The 12,081-nt window shown below is 57.0% G+C and overlaps 1 protein-coding gene across 2 annotated transcripts in view; it reads left to right on the top strand.

Annotated features, from left to right (window-relative positions):
• Window positions 1-9,992, top strand: part of LOC133346223 (platelet-derived growth factor subunit A-like) — a 47,282-nt gene extending 37,290 nt beyond the window's left edge. The window contains exons 5-7 of one of the 2 annotated variants that reach the window (XM_061557771.1): window positions 5,801-5,921; window positions 6,435-6,521; window positions 8,963-9,945. In XM_061557771.1, coding sequence (XP_061413755.1) covers window positions 5,801-5,921; window positions 6,435-6,521; window positions 8,963-8,979 — 225 coding nt within the window. In that variant the 3' untranslated portion in view covers window positions 8,980-9,945. Of the gene's footprint in view, window positions 1-5,800; window positions 5,922-6,434 lie in introns of both variants that reach the window. The other variant, XM_061557765.1, reaches the window with a different exon arrangement.
• The last annotated feature ends 2,089 nt before the right edge of the window (window positions 9,993-12,081 follow it).

Raw genomic sequence — 12,081 nt, 5'->3', positions numbered from 1 at the left:
AAAACGAGACGACCTAAAGCTCACGAGACCGATTCCTGAATCTAATCCTGGCCCCCAAATGACGGTAATCCATTGCATCCGCAGGCGTCGTTTTTTTTGTTACGGTTTGCGCGGTACTGTCGGTTGCTTAATCTCAGCCGGAGCAGTCCGGAACAGTCCGGAATATTCCGGCACAGTCCGGAACAGTCCGGAGCGCTGTCCTGGGATTTATTTTGACGCCCGGCCAAATCAATATCGCCACATTTTTTCATTTTACCTGTTAATTGCATTACGTTAATGTACGTTCAAATAATATAGAATAAATATTATTATGGATAGGCGAACTGTAGTGGTAGTGCCTTACGTCGGGCGAGATGAGCAGCTGGCTGGACTGGTGGCTGGGTGGGTGAGTTGCTGGGTGGGTGGCTGGGTGAGTGGGTGGCTGGGTGAGGTGGCTGGGTGTGGGTGGGTGACTGGGTCGTTGGCTAGATCAGCAGCTGGCTGGGTTGGTGAGTGGGTTGGTTGGGACAGGGTGGGAGGGATGGCTGGGAGGCTGGGTGGGTCGCTGGGTGAGGTGGGTCGCTGGGTGGGTGGGTGGCTGGGTGAGGTAGCTGGATGGGTGGGTTGCTGGGTGGTTGGAAGCACGGTGGGAGGGATGGCTGGGAGGCTAGGTGGGTGAGTCGCTGGGTGAGGTGGGCCGCTGGGTGGGTGGGTGGCTGGGTGAGGTAGCTGGATGGGTGGGTTGCTGGGTGGTTGGAAGCACGGTGGGAGGGATGGCTGGGAGGCTAGGTGGGCGAGTTGGTGGGTGAGGTGGGTCGCTGGGTGAGTGGGTGGCTGGGTGAGGTGGCTGGGTGGGTGGGTTGCTGGGTGGTTGGGAGCATGGTGGGAGGGATGGCTGGGAGGCTGGGTGGGTGAATTGGTGGGTGAGGTGGGTCGCTGGGTGAGTGGGTGGCTGGGTGAGGTGGCTGGGTGGGTGGGTTGCTGGGTGGTTGGGAGCACGGTGGGAGGGATGGCTGGGAGGCTGGGTGGGTGAATTGGTGGGTGAGGTGGGTCGCTGGGTGAGTGGGTGGCTGGGTGAGGTGGCTGGATGGGTGGGTCGCTGGGTGGTTGGGAGCACGGTGGGGAGGGATGGCTGGGAGGCTGGGTGGGTGAATTGGTGGGTGAGGTGGGTCGCTGGGTGAGTGGGTGGCTGGGTGAGGTGGCTGGGTGGGTGGGTTGCTGGGTGGTTGGGAGCATGGTGGGAGGGATGGCTGGGAGGCTGGGTGGGTGAGTTGGTGGGTGAGGTGGGTCGCTGGGTTGGTGGGTGGGTTGGTTGGGACAGGGTGGGAGGGATGGTTGAGAGGCTGGGTGGGTGGCTGGGTCGTTGGCTAGATCAGCAGCTGGCTGGGTTGGTGGGTGGGTGGTTGGGAGCAGGGTGGGAGACTGGGTGGGTGAGTCGCTGGCTGGGTGGGTGGCTGGGTCGTTGGCTAGATCAGCAGCTGGCTGGGTTGGTGGGTGGGTGGATGGTTGGGAGCAGGGTGAGAGGGATGGCTGCGAGGCCGGGTGGGTGGGTTGGGAGTGCTGGGGCATTTCTGTCGTGCCATGCTGCCCGTTGCCGTACCAACAGCGGGGACAAAAGACGATTCACCACTCTGCCCGGAAGCCTCTTCGCCTCACAGACAGGCATCGTGGGTGGGTGCCAGCCGCGTGCTGGGCTCGTGTGCGTGTGTGGCAGGGCGCTTGATATCAATCAATTAATTCATGTGTAATTCATTCATTATTACCCCTCCCTCCACGTTTCTGTTAATAGTCCTGAAGCCAGCAGCAGCAGCAGCTGTGTGGGCAGCCGCTGTTGTAACGCTGCGAGGGACCGTTCTTCTTCTTATTATTCTTATTCTTCATTCTTTCGTAGATGCAGAGCAACGACTACAATTTGACATTGTAAGTTGGTCAAGCCCAGACGGCCGCGTCAGGAGACCAGCGGAGCGCATCGACGCCGCGATGTCGCGCTCCGGGGATCGGGGGTCGCATTGCGTCGTTCTGCGTCGTGTCGCGGATGACCCACCACGACGATGGGTCACCACCGAGCGGTTTTAAGTCCTCCATCTTGCGCATCGGGGCATCGTCCGCGCATCTTTTGCCCGCTTGTGGTTTGTGCGGCGGATGATCGTGACGATGACGATGATGATGCGGCCTAGGACGAGGGTCGTCGAGTCGACACGTGACGGGGCCAGGGGGTCGCGCGTCTTCTCGCCGGCGTCTCACGCGGGGCCGGGCTGAGCGGCCCGAGGTTGAGCGGCATCGCGATCGGGGGCGGTTGAGAGCTACTCGAATCCTGGCCGCGGTCACGCTAAGACTCTGCCCTTCGTCCCTCCGGAGGAGTTGGTACCAAAGATATTATGAACACCACCCTCGTGGTTGTCCTATAGAGAGACTCACCCCCCCCCCCCCGCTCCCAGCTCCACTCCTGCTATAGGAATGTGGAATTTCCACCACTGGCTCAGGGTTGAGCACCAAATGCGCGTGTTTTTGTTGTTGCAAGAATTCACTTAAGGTTTGTGTTTGACTCGTAAGTAGACTCATGGTTTTTGGTTGAGGCCACACCGCACAAGTAAATTATTCGATGTTTCTCTCTGTCTCGTGACCCCCCTGGATACGCAACGGGTCATCAAGAACAACAACAACAACAAAAAGGCTGATACGGACGTTTCGATTGATGGTGACAACCACCAGCAACGCCATCATCGTCGTAATCATCGTCGTAATCATCGTCATCATCATCGCGCCGTCATCGTCGTTGTCATCGTCATCATCGTCATTATCGTCGTCATCAGGCCATTTCTAGAACGCGAGGCGATCTCGCTTGACCACTTTTGTTTATTTTGTAGGGTGGTGGAAGGTGTACGACACACGGTGGCGCGTGACTCCTCGCGCAGCGATCTGATGCCCCGCATCCTCCCCTCCCGACCCCCCCCCCCCCAAAATGTAAAAAATATTAATCGTAATCACGACCGTGAAAGTTCGCGCGTTAGATTGTTGTTGCTGTTGTTGTTTTGCTCGTGCGGTGGCCCAAAACGCCAAGCGGCCAGCAACAAGCAGCACTACCGCAGTGGTAATTATCTCTGAGAATCGGAGTGCGCGTCTGTGACCTCTGCCCCCCCCCCACCCACCCCCCCACCCCAGTCGCTTCTGAATGCCGTGATTTATATTTTCTTCTTCTTCTTGTGGCCGGGTGTCACCGTGGGTCAGTGTGTGCGCGCGACGATCAATCAGGAGGTCGCGGGGGGTTCACATCCCAGTCGGGGGTCGACTCGGCTCATGATCATCGTCGTCGTCGTCGTCGTCATCGTCACCGCGGCTCGCGCTGCTGCTGCTGCTGCTCTGGAGACGGCGAGATCGATGGTCGATGTTCGGTCGCCGCGTCGATGGGACACCCGTCGCGATTTCTCGCTCAACGGAGTCGGGCCGCGCGTCCGCTGCTCCTCGACGCGGTCGCCTGCCGGCTTGACCACTTCCGTCGTGAAATTGTCGTTCTTGCTCTGCATCTACATCAGCCGTCGTACGAAAGAAGAAGTAGTAGATCATCATCACCATCCCTCGGGGGGTGGGGTCACAGATGAGAACCGATCTATGTGGGGGGGGCGGGCACTGCCACCCTGGTGGAGTGGAGGGTTTTGGCCCAGGGGTTGGCAAACAAAGTAACAAGAAGATGCCATTTTTTGTTCGAATTCGATACTAAACTCAATACTTCAAGAGCGTGTGAATGCATCCGTGCGTACGCCACGTCACGCCACGTGACAGAGCGGTCCGTTAAAGAGCGCGGCTGGGCACGAGCGATTTCCCACACATCGCGATGGACGAAGCTGAGTGAGAGCCACCTCACCCCCCATCCAATTCACTCGAACACTCACTGGGTCAGGCGGCAGTCGCTCAATTCACCAACTCGTCCGCTCGCTCGTTCGCTCACTCATTCACCCATCCACTCACCCACTCACTCACTGAATCCCCCACCCACACACTCGCTCACTCATTCACCCATCCACTCACCCTCTAACTCGCTCAACCCCCCACCCACTCGCTCGCTCGCTCATTCACCCATGCACTCACCCTCTCACTCGCTCAATCACCAACCCCCTCGCTCGCACATTCACCCATCCACTCACCCTCTAACTCGCTCAAACCCCCACCCACTCGCTCGCACATTCACAACATGCACTCACCCACTAACTCGCTCAATCCCCCACCCATTCGCTCACTCATTCACCCATGCACTCACCCACTCACTCGCTCAATCCCCCACTTACTCACTCAATCCCCCACCCACCCACTCGCTCACTCATTCACCCATGCACTCACCCTCTCACTCGCTCAATCCCCCACCACTCGCTCACTCATTCACTCACCCATGCACCCTCTTACTCACTTGACCAACGCGCGTTTCCCAACCCACTCGCTCACTCAATCATTCACTCACCCTCCCGCTCACCCACCCGACATTACTCACTCGCCCGCAAACTCCGCACCTCTGGACAACCTCACGTGTTGCCTTGTTTGGCAACACGTGACTCATCGCCCGGGCTTGTCTGCACGTGACGTCACGCGCGGCATCCCAGCAGACGTCACACGCACACGCACGCAGCACAGAGCACTCTCTGTTTCATTCCTTATTCCCCGGGTCCTCAATGGGTGCCCGCGTGGTCACACCCAAAGGGTCCCATTTCATCCGCCCATTCATTCTTTTCTTCGTTCGTTCATTACGTGTTGTCTAATGTTCAGTCGTGGCGCGGGGCGCGTCACGTGGGGGTTGATGCAGGACTCCCCCCTCCCATCTCCCGCCGCTCTGTACCGCGAGCGCGGCCGCCTTTATCCCTGAAATCGAGCACTTCCGCGGACAGGCCGAGCCCCGCTGAGCTTGGGAGATCTGACGAGTTGGAGAATAGATCTGGTCGCACCTGGCCGCTACTGGGCGGATTGTAGAGGTGCAGCCCCGCAGTGGCTTGGCTCGCGCTACTGCCAGCGGAAGGGGCCTCTCCGCTGTAGGAAGCTCCAGAGAGAGAGAGCCCCCTCGAGTCGAGCGTGTTTGGCCTACTCTTCTTCCACGCTCGGCAGGACGTCTGGGGAAGAGGTGGGGATTACCGCCCCACACTTCACCCCCCACCACGCACGACCTGCCGATGGACCATTTGCGGTGCGCGCGTTTATCCGCCAGGGTGGCAGCGTGCCCCCGCAGATCTGTGACCCCCCCCCCCACCCCCCATGGATGGTGGTGATGATGGTGACGAAGACGATGATGATGATCATGAGCCGAGTTGACCCCCGACTGAGATGTGACCTCCCCCCACCACCCCCTTCACGACCTCCTGATTGATCGTCGCGCGCACACTCTGACCCACGGCGACACCCGGCCACAAGAAGAAGAATCAAATATAAATCACGGCATTCAGAGGCGGCGAGGGGTGGCTTGGAGGTCAGGGACGCTGAGCCGGGCAACCGCCAGGAGCCTGGGTTCGAATCCGGGTTCCCAAGTTGATGGACTAAGCTCGGTCACCAGTGACTGGCACACAGAGATCCATCGACTTGCACGGAGACCTGTAGACTTACACAGAGACCTATAGTCACACAAAGATGCATACGCTGACGTAGACCAAGTGGTGATTAAACCTGGTTCTCAAGCATAGCGAGTTGGTGATCTCAGCACGGTCACCGATGGCTGCACAGGGAAAAGAAAAAAAACCCCAACGCGTTGGATTTTTGTTGTGCGGTTAACATCGCCCGATTTGCTCGCTCGCTTGCCTGCTCAATAAACCCGCCGCCTTGTGCTCTGCGCTTGGCCCGGGTGCAGGTGGCCAAGATCGAGTACACGCGCAAGAGGCTGCGCATGAAGGAGGTGCTCGTGAAGATGGAGGAGCACCTGGAGTGCCGCTGCGAGTGCGTGCCCGAGACGGCGTGCGGAGACCTGGAGGGTGAGTGACTCGTCCGGCTGCTTGCCCGCTCGCTCGCCTGTCTGCCCACTCACCTGCCCGCACGTCCTCTTGCTCACTCACTCGCCCATCCATTGGCGTAATCGCTCGGCCGCTCACTCACCCATCCACTGGCTCACTCGCCCACGTGCTCACTCACTCACCCGACCGCTCAACTGCTCACTCACCTGCCTGCTCACTCGCTCGCTCACCTATCTGTTCGCTCACTCACTCACCCATCTGCTCATCGTTCACTCACTCACCCGTCCGCTTGCTCACTCACTCGCCCGCCCGCTCACCTGCTCACGGCACGAGTCACCCCACCCACTTGCACGCAGCCGGCCCGGCGGTGGTGCTCGTTGCGGCGCTTCGGGGCTCGAAATCCAGCAGGTCCGTCCCAATGAATACCGCCGTGCGAATTAACTCAACCTTGTCCCAAAGTTGCCACACGAAGTTGGCCCAACGTTGCATGTTTACTGGGCGTTTCCTGATCTCCGAGACGTTCTGTGCCCACAGTCTACGACAGGGACGCGTGCAAGTGCGTGCCAGCGCGCCGCAAGAAGAGGAGGCGCCAGCTGTGTCAAGACCACATGGGCCCCAAGGGTGAGTGTGTGGCACCGCGACAGGTGCCAAGCCAGCCGTGGCACGCAGCACACCGCTCGGACACAACCGCAGAACACTGCTGCGGACAGAGCCGCAAAAAGCAGAGCCACAGAACACCACTCGGACAGAGCCGGAGCACACTGCTGCGGACAAAGCCGGAGAAGGCAAAACCACAGAACATCACGTGGAAAAAACCGCAGAACATCACGTGGACAAAAGCACAGAACATCACGTGGACAGAACCACAGAAGTCAGAACCACAGAACACCACACGGACAGAGGCGGAGAACAGCACACGGACAGAGGCGAAGAACAGCACACGGACAGAGGCGAAGAACAGCACACGGACAGAGGCGAAGAACAGCACACGGACAGAGGCGGAGAACAGCACACGGACAGAACCACAGAACTCCACACGGACAGAACCACAGAACACCACACGGACAGAACCACAGAACACCACACGGACAGAGGCGGAGAACAGCACACGGACAGATCAACAGAACAGCACACGGATAGAACCACAGAACACCACACGGACAGAACCACAGAACACCACACGGACAGAGCCACAGAACACCACACGGACAGAACCACAGAACAGCACACGGACAGAGCCACAGAACAGCACACGGACAGAACCACAAAACAGCACAGGGACAGAACCACAGAACAGCACACGGACAGAGCCACAGAACACCACACGGACAGAGCCACAGAACACCACACGGACAGAACCACAGAACAGCACACGGACAGAGCCACAGAACAGCACACGGACAGAACCACAGAACAGCACACGGACAGAACCACAGAACACCACACGGACAGAACCGCAGAACACCACACGGACAGAACCGCAGCACACGGCTGCGGACAGAGCAAATGCCTTGGAGGATTCCCCGTCGGGCATGGCCCATGAGCCGCTCTCAAAGCGCGCGGTGTGAACGTCTCTCGCGCCCCCTGCCGGGCCGTAGCGGAGTCGGCGTGGCGCGGAGAGAAATTCGGTGTTTGAAGTTTTCGTTACCGCAAGGATTCATGCTCTTTGGTTTTTTCGGTAAAGTCGCGTAGGTAAAAAATGAAATGAATGAAAACAACTCAATTAAATCGCAGTTGTTTAGTTGTTTTCATTTGTTTTATTTTTTTACCTACGTGACTTTACCGAAAAAAAACAAAGAGTAGAAATTCGGTACCCAAGTGGTGGGTTGGCAAACGCGGAGCGGCGGATAAGGGGCCATCCCTTTAGTACGTACACATGGAAGGGGGTTAACCCAGATGCGTACGCTTGCGTATGGGGGGTCTATTGACAATGTACGTACGCATAGGAAACGGGGGGGGGGGGTGAAGCCTCGATAATAATTTGTCTACATTGTCCTTCAAATGAGTTAGATAGTCCGGCGGTGGACTATCTGTTTGCTTAAACACGTTAATATTATTAATCCTTGATCGTTTCTGCGTGGATTAAATATCGGCCGTTCTATAGAATTCGGGGGAGGGGGGGGTGTACAAAGTTCGCGTGCGTACAGGGAGGGGGGAGGGATCAAGTTGTTGACACATTTGTGCGTACCTACTCAATGGATGGCCCCTAACCGCGCCATGGGGTATACACGGGGTCCTCCCGGGGTGAGGAACCTGTGGCTTTTCGGAGTCGCGATGTGGCTCTGGAAGGACCGCCGCTTCGTGACGCGTTGTTCTCATGAATGGGCAACGGCGTCACGTGTTCACCGCGTGCAACGCGCGGCGTTGCAGAAATGTGGAGTTGTTTTTTGTCGTTCGTTTACCCAATTCGACCAAACAAATGTCTCTTCTTGTTACGATTGGTTGCGTGGCGAATGTAAGCCGACGACGATGATGTTGTGAACCACTGGGTTAGGTGACGCTGGTGGTGGTGGTGGTGATTGGCGATGACCCAGATGTACGCACGCCAGACACACACACACAGTGAGAGAGTGAGATGGAGAGAACGATGGAGGCCTTTCTGGATAGGGAAATTGTGGCATTGAGAGGTATTAATTGATTGATTTGATGTGCTCAGCATGATCATTTATTTACTTACTTATTTAGATATGTACGTGTGCGTTGAACTTCTGCGCGTGTCTGTGTGTGTGTCTGCGGTAGTGTAGCGGTTAGCACGCTGCGCTATGAACCCGGCGACCCGAGTTCGATTCCCGCTCACGGCCAACACCAGTGACGATTATCTGAACCGGTCCCGGGCCTCCCCTAGGTCGACTCAGCCTCAAATGAGTACCTGGTGCGGTGTGTAAACATTGCCACTAGGGAGATAAAGGCGGTCGGGCGTGGTGCTGGCCACCCACCCCCCTCGTGTACCGTTCCGGACTTCATAGGTGCTCGCTAACAGCACTTGCCCCTACAGTCTGTTAAGGCTATACGGGGGATCTTTATCTTTGTGTGTGTCTGCGTGTGTCTCGGTCTCCCTGCAGGTGTCAGGAGGAGATGAGGCCCGTGGCGACCGGCGTGGCCACCGCTACAGAGACCCCCACCCCCCTCCCCGCCTCCTGCCCAGTTAATTGTATTATTGCAATATATATGAATAATATGTTTCACACTTTGAATTGTATTGCTACTATTAATATGAATGATGACGATGAAGACGACGATGAAGACGACGATGATGCCGTCACTGGCGATGGTATTGCTTTGGAACACGACGATGTGCGACGCTGAAGCGATTTTAACGGGCGGCGCGGTTTTTGTCGAGTGATGCGGCGAGTCAGCCTGGAGAGAGGTGTGGGATTGAGTGGGATTGTGATTGAGTGGGATTGAGTGGGATTGAATAGGATTGTGATGGTGTGGAATTGAGTGGGATTGCGTAGGATTGTGATGGTGTGTGGGATTGAGTGTGATGGGGAAGTACGGTGTGACATCGCGTGATATGGTGCTGAAATGTCGTGAAATGGGACCTCGGCGCATCTCAACTCCATCAGTCTGGGGTCTCATCTTTCACGCACCCACGAACGGGGACGGGCCTTTGACGGCAAATGAGCAGAACACTCACGGATAATGACGTAAAACAAATTTTGACCACATTTTTAAATTATTATATTACGTTTCGTGTTGTTGGAGTGTTCGAAATGTTCACGTGCATGCGTGTGTATGTGTCATCACCTAGGTCGACTCAGCTTTAACTGGTGCGGTGTGTGTAAGCATCAGCACTGGGGAGACAAAGGTGGTCGGGCGTGGTGCTGGCCACCCACCCCTTCATAGGTACGCCGTTTCAGCCTTCATAGGCGCTCGCTCACAGTACTTGCCCTTAACGGCCCTTTGTTTAAAGGCTAAAATGAGGATCTTTGTCTTTGTCAAGGTGATGACTTATAAAGATCCCCCATATATCCTTCACATGCTGTCGGGGCAAGTGCTTTTAGCGAGTAGCACCTACGAAGGCCGGCACACGAGGTTGTGGGTGGCCAGCACCACGCCCGACCGCCTTTGTCTCCTCCCCATCGGCGATGTTTAACTCCACACCGCTACACCACGTAACCCATTTGAGGCTGAGTCGACCTAGGCGAGGCCCAGGACCGGTTCACATAATCGTCACCAGTGTTGGCGGCCGTGAGCGGGAATCGGTCTCGGGCTGCCGGGTTCGTAGCGCAGCGCTAACCACCGCTCTCCATGACACGTGTGTGTATACACACACACGCGTGTATACACACACGCGTGTATACACACACACGCGTGTGCACGCACGCACACACACGCACACGTGGTTTGCGTGGTGAAGCGGTCGGACGTTTTGAGAATCCGGGAACGCTATGTTTGTACCTCGGTGAGAGCCCCGTGAGACGACGCCTATCCATCCTCCTTATCATGCAATACTCTTTCATTACCCTTCTAATAATATTGTTTTTGTATATTTCAATGTAGTCGCTGTTTTAACGTTATTACTATGTTACCGTATATTAGCACGTAATTGATGTGTTTTAAGGTTTTGGCGTTAAACGAGCCGGGTATCTTTTGGTGCTACGTGTTTTCGATATACCCCGTTCTCAAACACTTTCTTGGCCGTACATCACGCCTGCGCGCGTGGGTGTGCGTGCGTGTGTACATGTGTGTGTGTGCATATGCGTACGTTTATGTATGCGTGCGCGTGGCTTTGTGTGTGCATACGTTTGTGTATATGGGGGGAACGGTGGCGGAGCGGTTAGCGTGCCGCATTATACTAACCCGCCGTTTCCCGATCTGAACTGGTTCCGGGGCCTCCCCTGGGTCGACTCGGCCTTAAATGAGTACAGTAAGTACCTGGTGCGGTGTGTTTGTGTGTAAACAGCAGCACTGGGGAGACAAAGGCGGCCGGACATGGTGCTCGCCACACCACCCCGCTCATAGGTGCGCTCGCTAACGGCACTTGCCCCAACTCTCCGAAGAGGCTATACCATGAGGAATCTTTGTCTTTGTGTACATGCGTATGTATGTGCGTGTGTGGGGGAGCGGTGGTGTAGTGGTTAGCGCGCTGCGCTACGAACTCGACGACTCCGGTTCGATTCCCGCTCACGGCCACCACTGGTGACGATTATCTGAACCGGTCCTGGGCCTCCCCTAGGTCGACTCGGCCACAAATTAGTACCTGGCGTGGTGTGTAAACATCGCCACTGGGAAGACAAAGGCGGCCGGGCGTGGTGCTGGCCACCCACCCCCCTCGTGTACCGTGCCGGCCTTCACAGGTGCTCGCTAACAGCACTTGCCCCAACAGTCTGCCAAGGCCGTACGGGGGATCTTTGTCTTTGTTTGGACACATTCTTTACCCGTCCCCATTCTCCCCGGCGACTTCGTCACGACGCGCTACCAAGACACGTGACTCGTGCTGCTCAACGTCCCCACCGCAATCTTGCGACGCGATGGTATTTAACCCCCCCCCCCCCCACGTGCGTGACGACGATCGTACATTAACAGAGTCAATCCGCCGATAACGCAAATATCCTCGTTTTTTGGAATCTTAAACGGTGCCGCCGCGTCCCGTCGTGCGCGCTTCTGGCCCCCCCGAGTCGAGCCCTCTTATTGCGTTCGTTCGCTCGCTCGCTCGCCGCGTCGAGCTTGTGCGCTTTCTTTTACTTTTTGCGTATCGTTCGTTGTTCTACACCCCCCCCTGCCCCCGGCACCATCCGATCAGCGCGGGTGGCTACGTACGGTGCGAAAGAAGTGCAACGTGCACGCGCGCGCAAGCACTTCGTGCGCGCGCGCGCGTGCAGAGGTCGTCCCAACTGCCCCGGTTGACATCCGGCGTTTTGCCGACGATCGCCAAGTTGGACGATACCCGCTAATGCACCGCCGCTCCAAACCACGGCGGCCACATCACCGTCGGCTTGCATTGTCGGCGGCTCGCCGCGAGACGAAGGAATGGTCGCAGTGGGCAGTGCACCACCCTGTGTCAGGGCGCGTCGTGGGCCCGCAAGAGGCGACGTCAACTGTAGAAGCCACTGCACTCGCTCCGATTGGTCTCATTTACTCGTTGATGCCACGGAGGGACAGATATGATCGTACACGTGGTGTTTGTTTAGTTTTTTGTTGTTGTTGTTGTCCAAACCGCGTCGCTTGCGTTGTGATC

The sequence above is a fragment of the Lethenteron reissneri genome, chromosome 3 (assembly GCF_015708825.2).
Source record: "Lethenteron reissneri isolate LAM-NWPU_2019-01 chromosome 3, ASM1570882v1, whole genome shotgun sequence".
Lineage (NCBI taxonomy): Eukaryota > Metazoa > Chordata > Hyperoartia > Petromyzontiformes > Petromyzontidae > Lethenteron > Lethenteron reissneri.
The sequence above is the reverse complement of the archived record's forward strand: the minus strand, read 5'-3'. Positions and strand labels throughout refer to the sequence as shown.